The sequence below is a fragment of the Anguilla rostrata genome, chromosome 3 (assembly GCF_018555375.3).
Source record: "Anguilla rostrata isolate EN2019 chromosome 3, ASM1855537v3, whole genome shotgun sequence".
NCBI classification, from domain to species: Eukaryota; Metazoa; Chordata; class Actinopteri; order Anguilliformes; family Anguillidae; genus Anguilla; species Anguilla rostrata.
Window position 1 is genome coordinate 8,983,256 of NC_057935.1, and position 25,873 is coordinate 9,009,128.

Consider the following 25,873-nt stretch of genomic DNA (forward strand, 5'->3'; position numbering starts at 1 on the left):
GTGAGTGAGAGAGCCTTACCATTAACCCTTTGTTATTAACACTCAGAGTCAGTTCTGTTTTGTTCAGTCTTTTATTAAATTGCAGCAGGTGAAGAAATTGACATGTTCCAGAAAAGCCTGATAGCCAGACAGCAAACATTCGGTGGAAGCTAGATATAACTTCATAACTTTTCAGAATTCAAGAATAAAGCTGTTATCCAACAAAACTATTCTCTTGCGTTTCCTGCACTATCATTGTTCATTCTTCCAATGCTGTGTTGTCATTGGAGGCCAGTAATTAAGCCTGTCTTAAAAATGACAGTTTGTAATAAGGCTTTTCTTACGGGACCAGGCACCCGATGTGATGGTGAAGCTTAGGTTTAAAATGCCAAAGACATTTTTGGGGCTCTGGAACGACTCAGAAGTACTTGGTGGGATCCGTCTTGTCACACATCTGGACGTGCACGTGAGAGGTGATCCCTGGATAGACTGACTGCATGGGCAGCAGCTTTCCGATTTTCTGACCCTTCTTGACCGTCCCGGTGTACTTGTCCGGCTTCACGTAAAACAGCTTAAAGCACAAGCCTGCAAAAGGACAAAATGAGTCAGTGAATCCATCCAGCTACCAATGCAAATCATCTACAGTACCCATGAAATATCATCAGTTTGTATACACATATATATATTGCATATACATGCAGTGAGCGCCAAAATGCTTGGGATAGAGACATATCTTTTATCGATTTGGCTTTGTAGTCCACAATTTTTGATTTGTAATCAAACAATTCACGTGTGGTTAAAGTGCACATTCTCTGCTTTTGTTTAATGCCATTTTTATTCATTTTGGTTGCAAATGTAGGAATTACAGAACTTTTTCACATAGTCCCCCCATTTCAGGCCACCATAATGTCTGGGACAAATGGCGTGACAGGTGTTTCTGATTAATCAGGTGCGTTCAATGATTCCCGGTATAAGGTATGAGAGAGCATTCAGGTTCCAGTTTTGATTCTAACGTTTTGAGTGCCTTTTGGGAGCTGATTCCAATTTTTAAAAATGTGTATATGGGCCAAACATGTTCTAAATGGCATTTATTAAAAATGAATGAAAAACATAGCATAGTGTAAAGAGTTATAACTTGGTGCTAGTGAGTGTTGTCATTTTCTATTAACTTTCAAGAGAGGTAGATATGCTAACACAGTGTACATGCAGACCTGGAGAGTTTGATGTGTGTGAATATATATTTTTCTGTAATCAAAAGGCCAGGAGTTAATCTATGATGGGCTGTTTTGGTCCCCGTGTGACCAGCTGAATAGCCCTAAGCTACAGGTTTAATTCGGAAGCCTCCTTTCATCCTGTCAAAATTAGAAGCGAGGGCCAGCTCAAATGCTGAGTTCATTATTGGAAAATTGATTGGTGAAATATTATGCACTGACATGATCAATTAATTGGCTGTTTTTTCTTGTCTCTACACAATGAATATCAGTTAAATTTTCGCAAATAAAAACTTTAATAGTTGCTAATCTGTGAGGATTATGGGCAACCAGTCAGGTTTATATTTGAACACAGATTCTCATCTAGACTTTGAGACAAACTGGGTTAATTCCAATGTCCAATTTCTGTTTGATTTGGGTCTGTCAGTGTTTGTGTTGAGTGTACCTTGGCATTGCCGATGCCCGGCAGAAACAAGCAGGGCAGTACTTAAAACGTTCCAGGAAACGTTACCTCCTCCGCTGAGGTTGACGCCGTCATTGATGGCATTGTTTTTCTTATAAGGAGCGGCGCGGCCGCCCAGCTTCACGTCAAACGGGGCGTAAACCGTCGCCCCGTCGGCGCAGACGATGTCCAGGCCCAAGTGCTTGCGTTTACCTCCAGCTCTGGCGACGAAAACATTCGCAGGAATCGCTTGGGTGCTATTAGCGAGGGACTCCATTGCTTACCTTGGCGCTTAGCAACGGAGGGGTAGGGAGCGTTTGCGATGTGTTATTGTCACACAAAATGTGTTCCCCACTTGGGGGTTAAGTCCCTCTCCTACAGATACCACATATTTATCATTCCAGATATACAACATGACATAGGCTACCACGCACATAGAAGACTACGTTTACAGTGTTTAGAAAGCGGCTTTTGCCAGGCACGCTGGGTCTTTAACTGAAATATACGCAGCATTTTAAATGAGGTAACTTGGCGCTTCCTCACCGGCTGGCTCCGTAGTTTCCACAGCCGTACCCTTTGCCATCGCAACCTCGCTTACGGTTGCTGGGGTTTCCACTGCAGAGGGCGCCAAACTTCACCAGTTCGGACTCTGAGAATAAAGAAACGGTGCCATTAATAAGCATAGATGGATATAGTGGCCTATTATCATCATCAGACACGTGTTTTTTGCCAGAACAGTAATAAGTGTGCATATCTGTGCGTGTGTGTGTGTGTGCGTATGTGTGTATGTGTATGTGTGCTTGTACATGCATGTGTGTGTGTGTGTGTGTGTGTGCTTGAGTGTGTGTATGCGTGTGTGTGTGTGTGTGTGTGTGTGTGTATGCGTGTGTGTGTGTGTGTGTGTATGCGTGTGTGTGTGTGTGTGTGCTGTGTGCTTGTGAATGTGTGTGTGTGTGTGTGTGTGTATGCGTGTGTGTGTGTGTGTGTGTGTGTGTGTTGCGTGTGTGTGTGTGTGTGTGTGTGTGTATGCGTGTTGTGTGTGTGTGTATGCTGTGTGTGTGTGTGTGTGTGGTGTATGCGTGTGTGTGTGTGTGTGTGTGTGTGTGTGTGTGGTGTGTGGTGTGTGTGTGTTGTGTGTGTGTGTATGCGTGTGTGTGTGTGTGTATGCGTGTTGTGTGGTTGTGTGTGTTGCGTTGTTAATTGTGCCTGCACACACACACGCATACACAAAGTGTTTAAGATCACGTGCTTGATCATATTTGTGTTAGAGGCACATGCTACCTGCACTGAGCGAGTCCGGATATTCAGAAGACTGATCATATTCAGCACTCAGCGCTGTAGTAGAGAGATGAGAGCCAGTCTTAACACGGACCTGCCACCTTCAGATGCCCACATGCCTGCTGCCTCTCAGTACTGCTTTACTACCACACGTCACACCCTCCCGTGCCACTCATCTCACGTCCCCGCCCCCTTGCTGTCACTCAGCGCCTTCTCAGATCCACGCGCAACTGCTCTCACTTAATTCTCTTTCATGTGCCCCACCCACTGCGATCACTCAGTACTGTATCATATCCCCGCCCACCAGCTGTCACTCAGATCTGCCTGCCCTGCCTACGCGCTGCCATTGAACATTGAAAATCTAGCCACTTCTAATCAAATCACTAATTTGTCAAGTTACGTATATTTGTAATAACTGCCCTCAAGTTACAAATATCTCTAATAGTTTAAAGTTGTGGCGCAGCACAAATTATTTTAAATACCTAAATCCTGGCATCCATTATCTATACCCGCTTATTCCTGGTCAAGGTCGCTCGAGCCTATCTCAGCATGCACTGGGCGAGAGGAGGGAACACACCCTGAACAATTCGCCTGCTAAAATCCTAAATGTCAAAACAATTGTTGTGATTATGTACATATTTTTTATTTTAGACACTCCATCAAATTGGATAAAGATGATTAAAGAGTCAGGTCAGTGGAACGACTATCTCACACATTGTCACTGTCACCGCGGCTGTGCTGCATTCGGGATTAATGCCGATTAGTGCCAGTAAGAGTTGGTGTACGTTCTCATTTCTGTTCAAACCTGGCACTGTAATGCCTGATTCTACCTGTCAAGGTCATGACCGCAGACCACGATTCATTGGCCAGCGGAATCAGGCTTCATAGTGCTGGGCTAATGCGAAAACCTGCACCCAAATCGGCCCTTTCGGATAAGATTGGACGCTCCTGCCTTAAGTAACTTGCCCAAAAATTTCAGTGAAATCATCTCGTAATATAAGGTGATTTCACAATAAATTCATAATATGGGTCAGTGCATGCCGTATAGGTAAGCCTATGTATGAGTAATCTGCAAGGCTAGCTGTTAATGCAATGTACAGGTGAAGCAGCATCAAAGGATTTTGGCAGAAGCTCACCGGCTGAGACCAGGGCGGTCAGAAGAATGGTCGTCTTCATGTTGAAGCCTCCGACGGTGCTCTCCGTGCAGCTGCATGTGTTTGCCCAGAGAGGATTTGCTTCTTTTATTTTCGAAGCTAACTGGGGGCTGGGGTGGGGGGTGGGAGGTGGGAGGTGGGGTGACAGGGTCCCCATCCCACTTCCACAAAACATCAATATACTAAAGATCCCCTTAGAGAGGGAAGTGTAGACTAACAGCCACAATAGTTCCTCCCCCAAGAAGTAACCACCACAGAATATTGCATGTTCTGTATTTCACCCATCGGAGAGATGTTTCTGTTGCTCAACATTAAAAGCTTTCATAAGTCTGTAATTCATTGTGCACTGCTGCTCCCGATACCACTTCAAATATTAAAAATATACGTAAGTCAATTTAATCATATTAGATTATGCTGAGTTTGGTGGCTAACTTCGGTGACTGACACATTTTGGGATAAGTAAACTGAACTAATGGTCACTGCTGTAGCCAGCTATAAATATTCAAGACTGGACAAATACTTTCCTTTTGTAAGATTCAGTGCATTAACATTCCCTCTGCATTTTGCCATTGAATCTGCCAACTCAAATGATGTGGATTTGCTGTTTGAATATCAAGGGCTTTCCCACCTGGCAGCCAAGAGCGTCCCTATAGTTTACCAATTCGTTTTTTTGGGATATGAAAACTCAGAATGCTTTATTAACAACAACAACAAAAACATAGTCATCAGCTTCTATGAACAATAACATGTTGTTTTAATGTTTAAAGGTGTTTCTGGGGGTAGGGAGGTGGGGGGGGGGGGTGGCATCCCGACCGAGGGCCTTTCGGTGTGGAGTTTGAATGTTCTACATGTCCGTGTGGGTTTCCGTTGGGTACTCCGGCTTCCTCCCCCAGTCCAGGAGCATGCAGTAAGCTCACTGGAGAATATAAATTGCTGCAGGTATGAGTGTGTGTGAGTGAACGTTGTGTAAGCCCTGCAATGGATTGGCCACCTGTCCACGGTCTATTCCTGCACCTCACCCACTACATGCAAGCATCGGCTGCAACCCTCCTGACCAGGAATAGGCAGTTTAGAAAATGGATGGAAGAATGGATGGATGGATGGATGGATGGATGGATGGATGGTGTTTCTAGAATATAAATCGGATTTGTTTATGGCTCCAGCAGATAATGGTCTTGGAGTTTGTTTTAAAGCCTTTGGAGAGGAGCTTTAAAGCCTTTGGAGAGGAGCTTTTATATGTTAATGAAAATCAGCCTCTATGGATCCTTTCTAATGAGCAATAATGCTTGACATCCATAAAAAAGCTGTGCTATGCATGACATATACAAATGCTTTTGATTAAATATTGCTGTGTTCATTCAACAATTAGGACTAAATGCTACAGGAAATGAGAAAATGGACAGTACCAGCTTTGGGTACAGCACTGTCTTCTGAACGGATGGAGTCAGGAACTGCGAAGGGAAAATGGTTCTTTAACTCAGTATATCCAGTGAGTGGTTGGGTTAATGTGCTAATTGCATACATCACAAATTATTAAAAACATAATTCACACACACAACTTATTTTTGAAATTCAACAGGGACCATATAGGGAGAGAGACTTTATCCAAAAAACCTGTTTCAAAGCAATTACAACATGTCTTGATTCAGCCTTGAAAGATCTTTGTTGCTCAACCCAGACGGTTATTATATTTGGCAAGCACATTTGGATTGGCGGTCATGTATTTTATTATGTTAAAAACGGAAGTGAATATCAAAACTTTAAACAGTTAAAGCTGCAACACAAAAAATTTAAAAAGTCAGTAGATACCAGCAATAAGAGCGGCATAAAACTATTGTCAGGGGATTAATGGAGTACACCAAGAAGAACAGAGATCTTATCTCCTCTCCCTTAACTGCTTAGATAATGGATTAAATAATATTTAACATTAGAATGGAAAGAATCTTTTCAAGTGGAAATTCTATAATGCTACAATTATTTTGCATAATTCATATTTATATATGTATATATAATCGATGATATTTCACATAGACTTTAACTCCAAATCACCTAGAAGAGGATATCAAATCACCAAATTCACCTAGAACAGGATAGTTGGGTAGGTGCCCCCTTTGGCAGGGCACCCCCACAGGCCAGACCTAAACGCGAATCACAGCCTGGCAAAGTGGCGCGCAATTTGGCAGGGATTTCCTGACCTCAGCGCACAAGGGTGACTGACTGCAGCCTGCCCATGCCAACCGCACAGGCTGCACCTCGGGATGAAACTGCCTGTAACTGTAGTGCCGTGCGAATCTCCAGCACAGCACAGCTGGTAGACTGCAGCAGGTGGCTGCACACATGTCTGTGGATGAGCTCGCAAGCCTGCACTCTCCCAAACTGACAGAGGCTGTTTTGAGCTTCTACAGATACGGTGGGCCCTTTCAAAATGAGATGAACGGAGGGCAGTGGGCATTCGAAGCATTCCTGCGCATGTTTAAATATATGTTTGTGTATTAATTAACGCATTGACCTTGTGGACCACACATTCATCCCAGTGCAGTCTGTTGTAATCACCCCACAAATCACAGTTACGGGAAACCACTGTTTATCACTGAATGGACCCGGACAATTCATTGACCAAGCAGAAAGAAAAACAGTCACAGCTGCCTGGAGTTAGGGGGCAGTTTGGGGGTCACGCATGTTTAATCTGCTGAGCTTCGGGGTTTACACAACATCCCGGCAAGTGCCACTGTACTGGCTTAGAGTAAACCAACTGACAGAGTTGCTACACCCTGTAACGTTCATTTGCGAGCGCCTTTTTCCACATTTGAGAAATGTCATTCGCTGGCCGCCACAGAAGGCAATTGCATTGCCTTTTATGGTAGTGAAATTAAGCAGGTTTGGGCTGTGAGGGACAGGGTGGAATGGAGAGTCATGTGACCAGAGTGGCAAATCACTGTCCAACATACTGCTGCTGCGGCTTACAGTCACTCTGTGAATTGATAATGGTCTTGAACCTGTTTTTCAGCCTTAACAAGCAGCAATCAATTTTAATGAGTGCCATCCATCAGGACCCAATTGTTTTTTTCTTTTTTTTTTGTTAATTGTTTCCTGCTTGATAGATATTGAAATATAATTGAGCGGCTATCTTGAACAAGGTCTAAATGAATTGTCCACTAATGGGAACGCCCTCATCTACACTGGAATGCTTGTTATTCATTTCTGTGTGGTCATTATGGTCATTATGAACCTAAACCCTCCTTGAGTCTGGTTCCGCCCAAGATTGTTCTTATCCTACTTGTTTCACCGAGGATGTTCTTCTTTGTCATTGTCACCCTTGGCCAGTTTTGGGGGCGGGGGGGGGGGGGGGGGGGGGGGGGTTGTAGAGGCTGGGGTCTTATGTGAGAATTACGAGGTTCAAAGTGACATTTTGTTAAAAAAAAAAAAATTTTAAACAGCTGTTATGTACAAATAAATGCTGTATTCATCATCTTTTACTGGTTGTAATTAAAAATTTTTAGGAAGTTCTAAGTGATAAAACCAATTAACTGACAAGCACTTAAAAGCCTACTGTCTCAGAACTGCAGAAATGGCACAGGTCTCATATAGATTTTTTTTTGTTTGTTTGTTTTTGTTTTTTGTAGTAAAATGCAGTATACAAATAAATTTGACCAAAGCTGGTTCTGGGTGAGTACCACATACAGTTAAGTTCTATGATTTGTATAGATCTCTGAAATTAAAGAATCTCATTCAACAAGTTCATGGTTTGCATGATACATGTTACATGTCCTCAGTAAAGTTATTCAGTCATAAAAAAAAAAAATCGCATAAAAATTATTATTTTTTTAAAACAAAAAACTGTTGAATCATGGCATGTGATGGAACAACTTGTATGCGTTAACTAAAACTTTCTTCTTCCACATCCCCTTCTTCTCCTTCCTCTTCCTGTTTGGCATCTTCATCTGCCAGAGGCTATGGAGTGGTCACAAGAAAACAATGGTCAAAGAGAATATTAGGGTGCAGTTCCTGTTACTGAAAGGTCTTGTGAAAAAAATCACATGTGAAAATCACGTGAACACTCAACATACAAAGAGTACACGTGCAAACTCAAAACAAAAAACCCACTTATAAGATGATATTCAATTTTTAAAAAATCGATCAGAACAGTGAAGCCTATAATTTTTCATGGACCCCCAAGCCACGTGCCACGGACTCCTTGGGGGTCCACGGACCCCAGTTTGTGAACCGCTGCCCTAGAACATATTCCCATGAGAGTGAAATGTTGGATCCTCTCATTACTGCATTCGGCAATGCTGTGCAAGTGTTGCCAAGCAACAGCTGCTCTCCGCGCACTTCGCAGCACTAGCGGGTTGGGGTTTGAGGTGAAGGTTCTGAGTCCTTACCGTGCCCGGTGATTGCTCGGGGGAGAGCTCGTCCTTTCGCCCTTTGCCCTCCCGGGTGCCCGCTGGGCGCCCGTTTCCCACCCTTCGCCGGTACAGTACCCACAGGGACGCCGCGGCGACGGCCAGGGACGCGACCGCCACGCCCACCATCACGGACATGTCTTTGGGACAGGAGAGGTGGTCACGTTCACAACGGCCGCCTCCGATAGCACGTCATTATAAGCATCCAGCAGACGCTCTTCTCCAGAGTGACTTACAGTGCACAACTTTTACACAGCGCTTACATTGCATCCATTTATTCCTCAGATCATAGGTATGAACTAATCACATTGACACTCGCGACGCAAGACACAAAAAGTCAGTTCTAATTTTGTGGTCTAACTGCTCACCATCACTTGGGGTCACTTCACTGGGATCCATGAGGCCATCAGGTGGAGAGTAGATGTATAACAAATCTGAAACGACACTCCAGTACCTGCGAGCAATGCACTTCAGTCATCAACTCTAATGATCTCATTTTCAATTTTTTTTTTAAATAACAATTTCTAAATGGTTCACGAAAAAGAACGCAAGGTGCTAATTCTAACCAAGATGCAGTACAGCTGCACAGAATTTCCATGTCTGGAGGATTTTTTTTTAAAGTAATATTCAGTCTAAAATATTTATCAGTATTGTGATGACAACCTGGTTAGCCACCAGATGGCAGCATACAGCCATACAATTCAAAAAAAGGAACACTTGCATCCTCTGAACAATTTATCAACCAATCATAGGCAGATACACAAAGACACTCAGTCATCTCTTTTTATCACCACAAACCTGGGTAATATTTTTAAAGTTATTTTATATCAACATGGAATGTGAACAGTTCTAAACAAAAATCCTTCCACTACTTCTTTGTGCTGCATAAAAATCCATATAATTATTATTGTCATGGCCAGTGTCTTATTGACCTGAGCTCAACATGCCTTCAGTAAATTCACTTATCAATTCTGAATCAAACTCTTGCATTAAATACAAAGGAGTTAAGTGCAACCCTGAACAAATCGAACACTCAGGAACAATGTCCATGTCCTGCTTGCAAAAGAGATTTTAATCTTAATTCCTGTTGATTAAATAATGCTTACATAAATACATTTTCTACATTTTTCAGCTTTTTCCACGGTTGGAGGAGACCAGCTGCAATACAAATGCGTCCGCACGATCGCAAGTCTCTGACTGGGTTAGCATGAGAAGCACATTTAAGGTTTAAGGGTACTTTTTTTTTTTACAACCTCCCATTTTCAGGAAAAAAAATGTGAAAAGCCCTGTAAATGCCCTTAAAATCAAATCAGACATCCTGTTTCCTTTGAGAATCAGCAGTGAGCGCTGACCGCCATGGTAATTCTTTGGGCCCATTAAAAAGGAAATCAATTTAGAGGCCTCTTTAAAGTGCTCCCTATCAGCGAGCTGGGAGAAAGTGCGCCAAATCTCCTCCCCTCAACCCTATCTGAGAAAAACAGATATTGATCCGGCCTGAATACTGAATATTAGGCAGAAAGCAACAAAAAAACAACAAAGAAAACAAAAAAAAAACAAGATAGACATAACGGTAATTTTAGTTTTTTATAGTATGGTAAAATTTAAGCTTTGAACTAATGATACTTGCACTTCTGCCACAGCATGTCAGCAGTAAACGACTGTAGAACAAGCAAGCCGAGGAAATGGCCATACTGCAGCTTAATAGCTTCCAAACCACAAAATCAATCAAATCTCACAAACATATATATCACCATACTGTACCTTCGCACACTGAGGTAAATTCAGTGACACAGATGCTAAACTTAATGGAATTGAACAAGGCAGCACTGACAGCGAGTGCCTTTTCAGTTTATTTTTTGAAGATCAAAGTGCCAAATTGCTCAATTTTAGAAGCAGTACATACTGTATCTTCCTGTACATAAATACAGAACATTAGATTGTATCACTCAATGATAATAACCAGTGAACAGCACCTCCCCTTCCGCTGTACAGTCACAGCATTACTTTGCTACATGCAGTATTTATAAAGGTGACAAGCGCAGAAACTAAATTCAGCTGCTTAATTGCCTTTTTCCTGCACCCTCCTTGCATGTTTAGGGATTTGTTTACAGCTTTGCTTAACCACAATGCTGAATGAAATCTTGCACTGGATATATCTTTGCAATGACAAAATAGTTAGTATTCTAAAGGAACATATGGGCAGCCTTTAAACATTAATGAGCACGGTGACCGGCAGAGATATAAAACAATTGCGCGTGACCTACCTTTGTGCATGAAGGAGTCAGTTGTGATCCTGTGTGAGAGGCCCTTGTAAATGCAACCCATCTGAAACAGGGCTGTGTCACCCCACCACCCTGACCGGGACTGCTGTGTCATTTTTGTCCTTATCTCCACAGACAAGTGCGTTTAAAAGTCGTTGGGGCAGCTACTGGCACAAGCTTGATTACACATTAGACGCGTACAGTAGACCTACAGATGGCGGCGGTCAGCTTCCCTCCTTCTGCCGCTTACCCGTTTCGGCTACCAAATTAGCACTGAAAAATGGCTCGCGTTTTTCATGACATCGCATTTCAGCGCGTAGCGCTATTGTTTTAGCTGCCGTCTTCTCGACCTTGCCTCGCCTTTGCTTACCCCGTTACATGACCTGAAATGAAAACCCCGTTGGTGTGAACATACCATGGTGTAGGGCGAACCCTGGCTTCGCTACTCTCTAAGTACTTTTACTCTCTTTCTCTGTATGCTCAGTGGCACCACAGCCATCAGGGAAACATTTAGGCTAATCATTCCATTACAACAATTATCTCCAGTGGACAGAAACAGAGACCAGTCTGTCATGCTTGGCACATAACTCATATTTCAGAACACGCTCGTATGTTGGGTGTCTAATTTACATGAGTATAATTATTCATAATCTGCAACCCAGCTGGAGAAATGTATATATCGAACACACCTCTCTCTATGGAGCAGCCTTAGACGTCAGTGTTTTTTAATTTTTTTATTTAGTTTATTTAAACAGGGACAGTGTACAAAGAACATTAACCTTATATAAAACAAGGAAAGATGTAATGTACCGGGTTATAGCAATTTGCTAATTTCCACCAGTGTGACTTTAAGACAAACACGTTTGTTTGTCACACAGGTTATCGTGTGAAGAGTATATTTTGTGGCAGCTGTACTCCTCCCACAGGTTCACTCTTTTTTTTTTTACTTCCCCTCAAACATACAAAAGTGCTGCTCACTGGTAAAAACCGAAATAACTCACAGGCCAATGTAGGTCAATTCACAGTGAGCATCCACCAATGTGGCAGACATGCTCTAATAAAAAAATCAGACACCATTGACACTCTTTTTTAAAAGCTGAATATATTTTGACAAGACTCAGACAGCGATAACATATTAAATATATTATATCTTTTGCTTTTGTTACAGCCTTAGTAGTTAGATCTACTTTCACTCAGTCCCTATAAAGCAGGGGTTCCCAACACTGGTCCTTGGTGAACCCCTGCACATTCTGCTTCTTTTTGCCACCTTAAATGCAACTCCTGAAGAATAAAGAGCTGCCAATTGTTACTGCATTATGTCAAAACCGGAGAGAGAAAGAATATTACATTTCAACTTGTGGATTTTTAATCTGTCAGATCAGTTCTCCCTTAATTTCTCATTTCCAATAATAACTGATGGCTTAATTTCTGTAATGTGCTGCAGCAAATGTTCCCTATGAAAGATGTTACATATTGGTTTATTGACGGCTCTACAGTTGAAATCATTGAGCTCCTAAATGCTCAAAGTGTAGACAGTAGACCACTGGAGTTAAATCATTTGAAAAGGGAAGAGTTTGAAGCAAAACCAACTGGTAACCAGCCAAACATGCATTGCAGTAAAATCTATTTCAGCAGGACTACTGTACTTTAACACAGCAATCTTTAATCTTTTGCATTAAAGAAATATTGCAGTGTAAGGATCACTTATGTCACAATACAATACAATATATAGTGTACAATAAACATATACAATCCTCTGTAATTATGTTTTTTTTTTTCTTTTTTTAGATATTAAGGCATTTTTTCAGTTTGAGTCTTGCTCTGTAGTAGCATTGAACTTGGTCAGCAGGGTACTTTGGGACTTTCCAGACTGCCCCGAATTGGAGGACGAAATCTGATTGGTGGTGTAGGAATCCGTGCCCGCACCGCCACAGCAAAAAATGGCCTTCCTGACTTTGGCCCTGAAGTCTTCAGACACAAAGTAGAAGATGAAGGGGTCCAAGCAGCTGTTGAAGGAGCTGACGGCGAGGCTGACCATGTAGGGCACGTAGAGATCCTGCTCGTCGTCGATCAGGTAGGAGTCCGAGTAGTGTAGGAGGAGGAGGAGGTTGCTGGGGAGGAAGCAGACGAGGAAGACCAGCACCACCAGGACCGTGACGCGCACGGCGTGGGCATAGCGCTTCCCCTCGGCCAGCAGAGTGCGCAGCACCGAGCCGTAGCAGAACAGGATGACCAGCAGGGGGAGCAGGAAGCAGACAGCGAAGAGCGTGGCGAAGTACGGGTAGAAGAAGTGCTCCTGCTCTTCCTCCGGCAGGGCGTCGTGGCAGGTGGTGATGCGCGGCACGTCCAGCGGGTAGGACTGCCGCGAGGCCAGCAGGGGGAGCATGGCGGCCAGGACGACCGCCCACACCGCCGCGCTCATGCACAGGGACACCCGGTGGCTGCGCAGCGTCCGCGCCCCGAAAGGGTGGACCAGCGCCACGTAGCGGTCCACGCTGACCAGCGTCAGGCACAGCACCGAGCCGTACATGTTCCCGTAGAAGAGGGCGGTGACCAGGCGGCACAGGGGCTCCCCGAAGATCCAGTCGTTGCGGTTGAAGTGGTAGAAGATGCGGAAGGGCAGGAAGGCCAGCAGCAACAGGTCGTTGACCGTCAGGTTTATCAGCAGGGAGGTGGACGGCAGCTTCTTGGTGCGGAACACCAGGACCCAGAGGGCGACCAGGTTGACGGGGAGGCCGAGGAGGAAGGCCAGCAGGTACAGGCAGGGCACCAGGAGCACCGTGGTAGGGGCCTGCACCTCCTGCTTCTGCTTGTCCGCCAGCACCGAGAGGTTACATCGGGTGACCAGTTTGAAAGACCGCAGTCCTGTCACGGAAATGGGTTTTTTTTTAAATTCATAGCCAAAATAAAACCACAGGCTGCAGGCAGACCACTTTCGAACCACTTTCATATTTCTGTTAACTGAAATAAGTTTCCCTTCTGCTTTTTATTATGTGGTGCTACAAAGAACTCGCACTCTGTACAGGAGGACAATGAACAAACTGAATACTCATTAATAGCATCATTTTGCTTTCTCTAGTCTCCACAAATGAGACATTTCATTGGCACAGAAAACATGTTCTATTGTAAAATATACAGTTTGACGGTATATACCAATATTCAGCCAATACTATGTTAAATCTCTACCTATATTAAATGGTCTAGTATTAATATCTCAAATGCTGATTTATGTTCTCATCTGTGTGTGGGGGTATTGATACACATGCACTCACACACGTACGCAAGCACACACGCACGCACACACAAGCACATACACTCCTACGCACACACACACACACACTCACACAAACATGGACACACACACATGTTTTCAGTTACACAAGGAATGTAATGAATTCCTCTCCGGTTTTTATGTCATGAAAGGGTTCTTCATTCCACCAGTGAAGAAAGCGCAGCCATTGTTGCAAATTGCTATAATAAGACCAGTTCAAATCTCTCTTCATCTTAGATCATTATCATTTGCATAAATATTCTTTACTAACTATGCGTAAACAGAGTACAAAATGGCAGCACATTCTTTACTGGAGGGAGGAAAATTCAAGGCGAAAAATAAGTTCAACTGCTAAAAACAAGTAGGAAGACATGTATGCACAAAAAGCACACACGTGCCTATGCACAGAAAGACACCTGAACACAAAAATATGCAATCATTCCTACATCAGATATTCAGTACTTTCAAATATTCAATATGTTATGGCTGTTTCCTATAAAATATGTTATATTTACATTTTTATTTAATTTTGTTGTTTCTCTACCCAGTTTTTGAAGTGAAATGTGTTTCCTTTAACAAGACAATAATGGGGTTCTCTTATGTGAATCAGATGTTGAATTTTTATATAATGCCATAATCTCACTGGAACGATTTCAAAGACAAAGGAAAGAAGCGATTGTAAAATATTAGCAGTCCTGGCTGTATTTTCTGGCTGCTAAGTCTTCCAAGAGAAGTTGAGTCTTTAAACATTTATCTCTGCCAGAATCACCAACAGTGATTTCTGTTTTCAGCTACTGTACACTGTACAAAAAGGTATCAGCACATGAAGGATGGTAAAAATTTCTGTCCATAATTACTATCATCGTCATCATCATCATCATCATCATCATCATCACCAATACTGGCATTATGTTCTTCATGATCTTCCTGGCGGTTTAACCAGGTTAGAATAGGAAGGATTGGAAACTTACGAGTGGACATTGGAGAGCACTCCTCCGTTGGAGTGGGTGCAGAGCCAGGGAGCAGAAGGGCCAGGGGGAGCAGGAGCAGGAGCAGCAGAGAAGGGGAGCTGGGGAGATCCATTGTACTCCAACGAGTCTCTTCTCTCTTCCCTCCCCAACTATGAACTGGAGCTGAAGTGCCACTTTCTGCCTCTGGAATGTGTTAGCACGCTCTCTCTCTCTCTCTCTCTCTCTTCCTGTCTCTGTTCCCCTCTCTCGCTCTTCCTCCCTCTGCCTCTGTTTTTCCTCTCTCTCTCTCTCTCTCTCTCTCTCTCTCTCTCTGTACGCCTGTCTGTCTGTCTCTCCACAGCATGTCCAGCAGATGGGAAGTCCCTTGTTGTTTATTGTTCTCGCTTTTCAGAGAACAGGAAGTGATGCTATATGACCTCCTCCATCCTGAGGTCACAGATCACTATGCACAGGCCATTTGTCTGTCAGGTCTCTCCCCATTCATGCCCCATATTTGGCTCAGGCACCACTTGCCATCAATTAATGACTTGCAAACAGGCTTAGTTCTCCATAGTGAAAACACTACTAGGTTTACTGGGTTAATTGTACCACATGACTGATAACACATTCTAGCTCAAACATTTGATCTGTGACATCCATGAAGCCTCACTCTCCAGTCTCATGGAAACAGCATTCACTGTTCAGGGCACCAACTTTGCTATGTGTTGATGATGTACCATAACCAGCCAGGTTGCACTTTTTCCAATGACAAAAACATCCTATCAGAAAGAGAGATCAGCCTAGTCCCACAGATGTACATAGCTGTTGCTGACCGTCTAAACGGAAATGGAAAACATTTTTACTGTGTGTACACAGCTGAAAGAAGTTCCCCCTCCTTGGTTACTGCCAAGACACTGATTCACTTTACTCATCTCAGAATCGTACTTAGTGCACATGAACACATATCCTATATAAAATACATACTTAGGGGCCTATAAATCATTTTCTGCTCAGATTTGCACTTCATCCAATGTCGGCCTTCTTTCTGTAGCACATTCGTTTTCACTTTTCCCAAATGCGTCGAACAGGGCGTGGGGAAAAGGGATGCTGCTATCAGAGTTTGGTGTCATTTCCTCTCATGTAAAATTTTTTTTTTTTTTTTAACTCTTGGGCAGTTGGGCTTCCCAGCAATATTTCCTGCACAGGGGTTCGATAACAAAAAGCCAGTCATCACTACACCATGGTCCCCCTCCCACACCAAATCCAGCAACAACCCTAATTGCTGTTTCACAGCAAAACAGATCTCCAGCTTGATAAACAGAGGGGAGGGGAGGAGAGGTTTTGTGCCAGCAGGGAAACGCGTGGCTTTAATGAGTCATTGTGCTAACAAGAAAGAGCATGGCTCTTAACCTTCCGAAGAGCCTTTTTTTTTAGAATGTTTTTTTTTTTTTTTTTTTTCAAAATTCTAATAGTTTTCGAGCGTCAGTGTTCCAGAACTCCATTGCTGACAATTACCAGTCATTATTGTCAGATCAGCATCAGGAAGTTCAGTTACTGGGCGGAGTGAAGCTGCAGTGAATAGCAGCGTCGTCTCACGGCAAGAAGGTTCGGAGTCCGAACCTGTGTGGTGTTTGTGTGACTTCCTGTGTTGTATGCTCTACTTTCGTCTACATGGGTTTTCCACTGGGTGCTCTGGTTTCCTCCCACACCATGCATGGGAAAACATTTTTCACTCATCTTCAAGTTAACAATTGTCTGGTGTTCAGGATACATTTAAATCATTCTTACAGTAAAAATGGACTCATATTCTCACAATCAATATATTAGCAACAGACCTTATTCTCTACAGAGAGAGTTCATGGTTAGCTGGCAAGGTGTTATGCGAAAGACTATCAAGTAGGACCACCAACAGAATATAACACTGCGTGCATAGTTCTGAGGATAATTCTGACAGTTCCAGGGATTTGTGACTGGCACTCGGGGCTTCTCCACAGATTGGAACATGGAACTTGCCAGGAGCAGCATTCTAAATTCTAAGAAAAGAGTGCGGGAGAAGTGCAGGACAAACACCTGAATCTTGACGTGCCAGACTGTTAAATGTTTCTGGTGGCCAGAGGTTTCACCGTAGGTTTGCAAAAAGGGAAGCACTGTTTCCTATTTACAATCTGCGTGGCTTTAATGAGTCATTGTGCTAACAAGAAAGAGCATGGCTCTTAACCTTCAGAAGAGCCTTTTTCTGTTTTTTTCTTTTGGAATGTTTTTTTTTTTTTTTTTTCAAAATTCAAATAGTTTTCGAGCGTCAGTGTTCCAGAACTCCATTGCTGACAATTACCAGTCATTATTGTCAGTTCAGCATCAGGATGTTCAGTTACTGGGCGGAGTGAAGCTGCAGTGAATAGCAGTGCCGTCTCACGGCGAGAAGGTTCGGAGTCCGAACCTGTGTGGTGTTTGTGTGACTTCCTGTGTGGAGGTTGTATGCTCTACTTTCGTCTACATGGGTTTTCCGCCGGTACTCTGGTTTCCTCCCACACCATGCATGGGAAAACATTTTTCACTCATCTTCAAGTTAACAATTGTCTGGTGTTCAGGATACATTTAAATCATTCTTACAGTAAAAATGGACTCATATTCTCACAATCAATATATTAGCAACAGACCTTATTCTCTACAGAGAGAGTTCATGGTTAGCTGGCAAGGTGTTATACGAAAGACTATCAAGTAGGACCACCGACAGAATATAACACTGCGTGTGTAGTTCTGAGGATAATTCTGACAGTTCCAGGGATTTGTGACTGGCACTCGGGGCTTCTCCACAGATTGGAACATGGAACTTGCCAGGAGCAGCATTCTAAATTCAAAGAAAAGAGTGCGGGAGAAGTGCAGGACAAACACCTGAATCTTGACGTGCCAGACTGTTGTTAAATGTTTCTGGTGGCCAGAGGTTTCACCGTAGGTTTGCAAAAAGGGAAGCACTGTTTCCTATTTACAATCTGCCTCCCAATATCTCACAGTACTAAAGGCTTAATTAAAGAGTTCGTCATGTGCCTTTATCTGTTCTGAAATGCGGTATCTAAAAGCTCCTCCAATGCATTCCTTTTAAATGGTAAATTGAAAATGTAGCGATTAATTCTTAGCTTTCTACTGACCCAAATGTAATTAAAATTCAGGTTTCCTTGTCTACAATTAAGAACCATTTGAAATTTGCATCATAAAAATATTAATCATAATAACTTTCTTTGTTATATTTCCACCAAATAAATGACCTGGAGTTTAATTTGAATATATGGTACCATCTCATCCATATTAACCAAGAAAGGAATTGTATTTCCATTATCCAGTTTTGCAGCATGATTTTTAATTAAAATTTCTCAGATGGGGCTGAAATATCAAGTTGCAGTGTGTAACTACTTTGGCCCTCCCTGCAGAAACGTCAAGAAATTGCCTGCTTTTTTATTTAGCACTTTTAATCTTAATTTAAGTTTGATAAAAATTAAATAAGCAAAGCCATGTATGCCACCTTCATCAGAATTCTCCAGAAATTGTTTTTATGTCTAACCTCAAATAAAGTTCTCCCTGTCATCCTGTTCAGTGGTCATCCAATGACATGTTAACATTGGACTATGGACATTTTTATTGTTCTGCAGTCAAAACCAAGAAATAAGGTGTTTCCACAATGTCTGAACCTGGATATTGTGCTATAAGTGCTATTAAAAACATGGTGTTACACAGTAGTGCAAAGCAATGGTCTTGAAATGAATAATATGATGTGATACTCGCATAAATTGTATTATAAGAGGTTTTGTGCAGTCAGGAGTAGGAGAGAGAGGAAATGATCGTATCTTATACAAGCATGATGTATCTTTTCATTTTTATGCTGATGATACTTAAATATATCTGTCAGTTAATCCTGGTGATTTGAGAACATAAGAGGCTCGCCATGCTTGTCTGGATGACACTAATTGCTGGATGGATCATCATTTTTTACAGCTAAATACGGAAAAGACAGCAGTTCTCATTTTAAGTGCCAAGCGAAAATATGACTATCTTTGAGTCATCCCCGAATTTTGGACCACATGCAAAAGGTTTAATACAATCTTGTCATTACCAGCAGAGAAACACTGCTAAAATGAAGTTTTCTTTTCTTCTTTTCAATCTCTCGCAGATAGTGAGAAGCTCGTTTTTGTTTTAATTTCCTCTCAGCTGGTCTATTATAATTCTCTTTTTACGTGCTAGTCTCAATGCAATCAGTCCAGTCTGATGTCACATTACTCCCATCCTGACAAATGCACAGATAGACACCAATGGATGCTGAAGTATATGCCCCCTGCCCTGAAATGGCTAACACCCCCGTTTGGCTGAAGAGATTTTTATACAGTCAAGCTATACACAGGTTCCCTTTTCATTTTGTGCGAAAATCTGTGGTTGGCCCTGTTTCTATCCTTGCCTCACTGTGGTTGGCAGTAACTGCATCAGTTTTAAGGTTTGATTAATGAGTTTAAAAGCAAGACATGGTCTGGCCCCTGACTGTGCTGCAGAACGTTTAACCCCTTCAGCTTACAGAGAGCTGGGATCACCAGACAAGTTTCTCGTTACTGTTCCTGAGTCTAGACTTAGAATATAGGAAGACCCCATGTTCAGTCCTGTTTTTGATACAATCTCCATCATAAGATAAAAGCAGCCAGCACTGTGGGTGGTCAATGTGTGGAATAGCCTGCCAGGTCACGTAGTATAGGCAGAATTTTCAAGACTAGGCTTGATACAGTGTTAGATACTATCTAGTCTGTCGGTAATCACAGCACCAGGTACAATTTAATCAATTTAATCAGGAAAATGATGAGCATTGTTGTGTTGAATGGCCTATTCTCATCTGTTATGTTATGTTATGTTATGTTATGTTATGTTATGTTATGTTATGTTATGTTATGTTATGTTATGTTATGTTATAGGCAAGTATAAATTTATTTTATTTGAATGATAAATGCATGAAACTTGACACGTTCAGTTAAGATAGGTCAATACTATACTGTGATGCATTTTTCCGGGTAAATATGTGGCTGGACAGTTAGATGACAGAAATCATTGCCAGAACATTCTTCCAACATTAAATATAGCTTTGGGTGAAGCCCTAGCCCTTCTAATAGATCTTTACTCATACATTCCTGATATTGCACTACTTTCATTTCTGTGTATAATTAGTCAACCCCACAGCAATACCTCCACCTCCACATCGATAAACGATGACTGGTTCCTGGGCTTGAAATCACAAAGCGTACAGCCAAGCTTTTATTTTAATGGCTAACACAACGGTATGATTTCAGGGTCACATATGAAGCACATTCTTTATAAATAAACAAGAATCTAAACATAATCACGCAACATGTCGGTAACAAGCGAAGAGCTTTTTGACATAATGTTGATGTTTACAAATCAGTAATCATATGTCCCATTGCATTATATTACCACTAGGGGTCCCTCCTGACTGATAAAACACAAAAATAAAAATTCTAACTCACAACCTAAGCTGTATTTAGAGAGAGAGAGAGAGAGAGAGAGAGAGAGAGAGAAAAAGAAGACCACCGTCAGCTTGAAACCAAACAAAAACAAGCTTTTTTTGAATTCTTACCGATAGCGAATGGGTGTGCCCCTTCGGGTTCAGAGATAGGAATACTGTCACAGCGTGAATGACTCATGAGTGCTCTAACTGTCGGCTGGTTTGTGAAAACACATACATGAAAAAAGGCTTTACAGAGCCAGTATCCTGCAAGGGCAGACACCCTCAGACACGCAGTGATCATCATTGAACAGCACAGCTGCCTGCTTTAGCAAATTGCTTACCTCTCTGCTGCCCCCTGCTGGGTTGTTTCTGGTGGAGCGCCTGGGTGTTGCACAGTGAGTTTTCAAAGCCTGGAACAAATTGGCAGGCTATGTTCATAGTCAAATGCCAAGCCTTGAAGGCCTGAATGGCCTGTTCTTGTCCTTATGAATTATTATGTAAGTTCTTGTGTTCTGTTCTGCCATGTGATGTACCATTGAAGGAGCTGTGTTTGCCCCAGCAGAAAGCATATCTTCTGTGACAGCTTCTCTGTTGGGCACTGTCCATATTTTAAGTTCTTCATATTATCCCGTTCACATTATGACTACCTGTATTGGCATACATGCATACCTATGTATCATATACTGCACGTGAGAAAATAATAATAATAATAATAATAATAATAATAATAATAATAATAATACATTACATTTAAATAGCGCTTTTCATCCAACCTCAAAGCACTTTACAGTGAAGAACAGAAACTCATCTCAACCGTCATCAATGTGTAGCAGAAACATAGGTCATGCAAAGCAGCCATTTTCTCCAGAACATTCATCACATGTTAGCTTAGGTGGAGAGAAAGGAACTGTTGAGCCAGTTAACCTGGGGGACGATTAGCTGGCCAGACTGAGAAAGCCATTTTGGGGAAAAATTCCAGGACACTGGGGAACCCTTTAACTCCATCGCATAAGAGCTATAGGAACCACAAACACAGCAGGGCTTAACAATGAAAGACGGCTTCCACAGTCGCCATCACTGCACTGGTTCGTTAGGTTCAGAAATGAAATGGCACCCTGTTGACTCACCAACACCACTTCCAGCAGCAGCTCGTTTTCCTCTGAGGTCTGCCACCCCTGAATTAACCAAGCCCACACCTGCTTTGCTCCAGCCAGGCAGCCAGGGTTCACGGTAAACATGTGCAGTGCCTTCCCCAGGAGGAACATATTGTACCCCTGTCCCATTAGCGCCTGTATCTGTGCAAGGTTCGCCTGCCGAAGCATGTGTTATCATGCTCAGGAGGTACTGTACATCCCCCCAGCCACAGGTGTACTTGCACTGGTGTTTTCTATTATTACATTACATTATGTTTTATTTGGCAAATGCTTTTATCCAAAGCAGTGAGCGATAAATGCATACCCGAAGGTACCGTGGGAACAATTATAGAACACAGGCCGGACAAGGTACAATTCTCATAAAGTATCAGTTATCCACAGCCATGAACATCAATTCTAGCTCACATGGTAAGCATAGGCGACGTCAGTAAAGTTATGGTAAGTCATAAACTAGAAGGGAGGCATAATTACAAGAGATATGATAAAGAACATCAAGGTGAAGATACAAGTACAATTATGAAAGAGCTAGAAGATCGAGATACACGTGATAGACGAGAGCGACTCTATACTGGGGATAACCCTGCGGAGCAGTAGTGTTAGAGTTAGCCAAGGTACAGTCTGAACTGATGGCATCAGCCCAGCACGTGTCTGTAGGCAGTACGTATTCGGCTTTAAGGGCGGTGAGCGAATGAAAGGACATCTTCACATGACACACACTGATGACTGACATATTTACTCCACAGATCCCCCTCGGGTCCCCTGGGTTTTACAGAAACAACATGTCTGCCTCCCAGGTTACCAACAGGCACCACAGCTTTGATAAACATCTTTAAAAAAAAAAATGTCTTTTGTAGTTCTGATTGCCCAATATGCTGGCTATGTGCAATTTGGTCACCATACTGCCATTGATCATTTTGAAGAGCAAAATTTTTTTTAAATTGACTGCATTTCAGCACTTTTACTATTACTTTAATAAATTGATGAGCAATTCAATGATACACGATTCAGTTTTTCACAGTTATTAAGCATTATCCCCATACAGCACTGCAGCGTGTGCCACAGAAAAGCGGAATCCATTTTCAAGTCATAACTGAGTCACAGTTAAACCCACTGTTTACACCCATAATCTCTGAATATGGTACACTGATCAGGCCATGGGTTGGTTTAACGTCTGGTATTAGGGAGAAGGCCACCTTAATCCCTGCCCCCTCTCCTCCCCGTTCATTGGTCCACCCCCAGGACAGCGTGCAGGGCCCTGCTCCCCCACAGACCATCCTATGCCCTTACTCTTCCTCCCAGGCCCACTCACAGAAGGGCAGTGGAGTACTAGTTTACAGGCATCAGCTCTGTGGATGTGCAGAGCAATTCTGCCTGCCAGCAGTAAGCTGATCCCACACTTCAGCTGCCTGCGTGTCCCTATGGAGTCAATTGATTTAGTCAATTTGTGTGGAGTCAACTTTGCCCCCAGCGCGCTCCACCCCCTGCCCCCCTTCCCCTCCTCTCCCCCCCTCCCAATTTACCCTCAGACCCTTTTGCTCAACAGTCCAAATACACAACTACATGCAGAGAGGGAGTGCACACACCATGTCCCCATTGACAGGCGATCACAGAATCCCCAGCAATCACAGAGTGATTCTAGACACCTCATGGACCAGGACGGCCCATAAGCGTCTGAGCACAGAAGCTGTAGCAGTCTCTCTTTCGTTAATTTTAACAAAATCTGGGTCTCGCCAGCTGATAATAGTCTAGTTCTTAGGGACGGACAGTACCCAGAAGAAGCCTGAAATACCTCTGGGCACAGCTAGTCTGGATGGCTGAAACCTGCTTTTTGTCACAGGGCTATTTATAAAAGGTGGCTGGGTGCTGTTGTTGTTGGGTTGTTTTTGGGCTTATGAAAGATTATATACAGGCAGCGAACAAAAATTGAAAACACTTTGGTAAATAAGAATTGCAAAACAATGACAAACTGCCACACATGTGCGTCTCATCCGTTAATTAAGCAAATAACTATGTCACGTACACAAATGCTGGACAGGCCCGGTTGACTATAATTACAGCTAGCAGGGCTCAAAGCACTCTGGGACTTTGAAAGCGGAGGAACATTTGGCAGCAGTTTCAGTGACTAAGTCAGCACAATTCGCTGATCTTTCATGACATAAGTAATGGTGGTTAAGGTGATGTCAGCATGTTACTTTGAGGGAAAGCCATCATTAGCAAAGGGCAACAGTGGGTTGACGTACATATTCTAGGTCAGGATAGTGATGTCCATCCTATTAATTCAAAGAGCAAAGCAAAACAGATGGATAGCCGCATATCACTCAGCCAGCACTAAGTGAGAGAGCTCAGCGAGGAAAAACAGTGGTGGCCCAACACCCTAATTAACCCTATTGACTGTACATTCTTGGGTTTTATAAAATAGTATTTACGGCTTTGGGTGTGTGTGTGTGTGTGTGTGTGTGTGTGTCTATGTGCGTGTGGTTATACTTACAATATATGGGCCATCACTGTTTTTCATCACTGACCTCTCTCACCCAAAGCAGGATGAAATCTGAATTCACATGCTATGTGGCTATCTGTCTGTTTTGCATTGCTCTTTGAATTGATAGACGGACATCATAATGTCTGTAAATATTTGGACAGTGACACAGTTCTTGTTGTTTTGGCTCTGTACTCCAGCACATTAAGTATGGAATGAAACAATGAATATGAGTTTTAGTGTAGGCCGTCAGCTTTAATTTAAGGGTATAACAACCACATCAATAACATATTTTTTAAAGAACGGTGCAACTCTACATGGATCCTCTGATACCCGCAAATTAAAGATGACAGATTTTAATCTCATATTCTTTGTTTAATTCCAAATACTTAACGACTGCTCTGTGTGTGTGCGTGTGTGCGTGCTTGTGCTGTTTTCTAGTGGGAAACAAAGCAAAACAAACAAACAAACAAACAAACGAGTCGTGTGTTTTCGCGTAATCTGAAGTTAACGTGATCAATTTGTGCACGAGCGCCATCATTAATTCGGGCCGCTTGAGCGCACATTTTGGGTTACTGTACACGCGCCAATGTCGCCCCCAGCCTCCCCAACCCATGTGCGCCAGCCCTGCCTATTCACCTCGCGCTTGCGCAGAGGGCTGTGCTGGGAGGAAAAGACTGGGGAAGATTCACAATATCTGATTGTTCCCGACAAAAGGCGTCGTTTGACGTTTACGAAAAATAACAACGGTTGAGCTTTACTGTAACGTTTTTTCGGTGACAAATAAATGGATGAGGTGGGTAACGAGTTATGCAATTTATTACAGCAGATCGACGCAGAAATGAGCAAAATAGTGGCTGATTGCTAGCAAGGTAAAAAGCTATCTGGACCATAACAAGGCTAATTCTTATCACAAAGCAGAAATGACAACTCTTCGTTTTCTATCAATCATAGCTATCAGTTTATGCCTTTGGCGACCAACATGCATTGAATCAGGTTGTTATTAGATAACATAGATATTGTTTAATAGTACGTTTCGGTTTTTGCATATTTCGCGGAAGAGTGGTTACTATGATTAAAGGTGGGAATTGAATATTTATGCTGCTATAGCGAGCTAGTTCAGACGGCTGTAGTGATACTTATCTTTGTCTTTGTCCTTGGTTCAGTGGGTATTAATATATAGTACATTTCTTTTATAGAGATTGAAACTATGCGAAATAACTAGTAAATGTTCCTTTAGTGGTGTTGTGTTTTTTTTAACAGCTAACGTTAATTTAAAAATGCAGCCAGCTTGCAGAGGCTAAATGTTGCAATTTTTCGTTTTTTCTCTCCCCCAAGACAGCGTAGGCGACGCATGCACTGGAATACGAAAATGATGTGAAGAGGACAGCATGTTTTTATTACGAAACCCCACACTATCGGCATGAAATAAGACTGTCTCATCCATCGCCTCTTGGATCAAGTCGTTCAAACCCCGAATTACGGATTGGGTGCACAAAGGGAATACAATAATAAGACTGTCCAACAATGCCGAAAAAGTGGACCGCAGTAACACCGTGCAGATGTCTCCATTTCGTCGTGTTGGTTCTGGTGTTTCCCAGATGTGTGCTGTCAGCTTCGGCGGACAAAAACATGGTCAAACAGGACGACTATTACAGCGCCACGGTGAACATCACGGTCCTGGACTCCAAGGGCAACCCAAAGCAAATTCTGTCAAAAGACGACGGGAGGTACGGACAGAGTTCATTGAAAACTGAAGCCAAAGGAATTGTGATCGCGCCAGCTCCCATTTTCGGAGGT

General features: G+C 42.7%; 4 protein-coding genes across 7 annotated transcripts in view; 2 read left to right on the forward strand and 2 right to left on the reverse strand.

The window, feature by feature from the left end:
• mrnip (MRN complex interacting protein) overlaps positions 1 to 25,873 on the forward strand; it is a 317,439-nt gene that overhangs the window by 208,376 nt on the left and 83,190 nt on the right. The window lies entirely within an intron of this gene.
• On the reverse strand, positions 53 to 4,202 carry lect2.1 (leukocyte cell derived chemotaxin 2, tandem duplicate 1). Its single transcript, XM_064325896.1, has 5 exons — positions 4,047 to 4,202; positions 2,914 to 2,967; positions 2,176 to 2,281; positions 1,702 to 1,853; positions 53 to 564 (listed from the first exon to the last, which is right to left on the reverse strand). Exons 1-5 carry the CDS (start codon positions 4,084 to 4,086, stop codon positions 398 to 400), a joined length of 519 nt encoding a protein of 172 aa, XP_064181966.1. The 5' UTR covers positions 4,087 to 4,202; the 3' UTR covers positions 53 to 397.
• On the reverse strand, positions 11,448 to 16,301 carry si:ch211-132p1.2 (proteinase-activated receptor 4). 2 transcript variants are annotated; one of them, XR_010328852.1, is made up of 3 exons: positions 14,971 to 16,301; positions 11,707 to 13,593; positions 11,448 to 11,645 (listed from the first exon to the last, which is right to left on the reverse strand). XR_010328852.1 is itself a non-coding variant. In XM_064325892.1 (2 exons), exons 1-2 carry the CDS (start codon positions 15,080 to 15,082, stop codon positions 12,533 to 12,535), a joined length of 1,173 nt encoding a protein of 390 aa, XP_064181962.1. In that variant the 5' UTR covers positions 15,083 to 16,301; the 3' UTR covers positions 11,448 to 12,532. The 2 variants fall into 2 exon arrangements, 1 of the variants encoding a protein (XP_064181962.1); XM_064325892.1 differs by having other exon boundaries at positions 11,448 to 13,593.
• rnf130 (ring finger protein 130) overlaps positions 24,708 to 25,873 on the forward strand; it is a 53,102-nt gene continuing 51,936 nt past the window's right edge. For 2 of the 3 annotated variants that reach the window (XM_064325859.1, XM_064325857.1), the window contains exons 1-2: positions 24,708 to 24,869; positions 25,412 to 25,871. In XM_064325859.1, coding sequence (XP_064181929.1) covers positions 25,601 to 25,871 — 271 coding nt within the window. In that variant the 5' untranslated portion in view covers positions 24,708 to 24,869; positions 25,412 to 25,600. Of the gene's footprint in view, positions 24,946 to 25,411; positions 25,872 to 25,873 lie in introns of all 3 variants that reach the window. The other variant, XM_064325858.1, reaches the window with a different exon arrangement.

Coding starts and splice junctions, on each gene's coding strand:
- lect2.1 (XM_064325896.1), bottom strand. CDS start 4,086: ATGAAGACGACCATTCTTCTGACCGCCCTGGTCTCAGCCG. Junction 2,968..4,046: donor GACCGCCCTGGTCTCAGCCG/GTGAGCTTCTGC, acceptor TCTCTACTACAG/CGCTGAGTGCTGAATATGAT. Junction 565..1,701: donor CGTCAACCTCAGCGGAGGAG/GTAACGTTTCCT, acceptor GTCCTTTTGCAG/GCTTGTGCTTTAAGCTGTTT.
- si:ch211-132p1.2 (XM_064325892.1), bottom strand. CDS start 15,082: ATGGATCTCCCCAGCTCCCCTTCTCTGCTGCTCCTGCTCCTGCTCCCC. Junction 13,594..14,970: donor GTGCTCTCCAATGTCCACTC/GTAAGTTTCCAA, acceptor TTTCCGTGACAG/GACTGCGGTCTTTCAAACTG.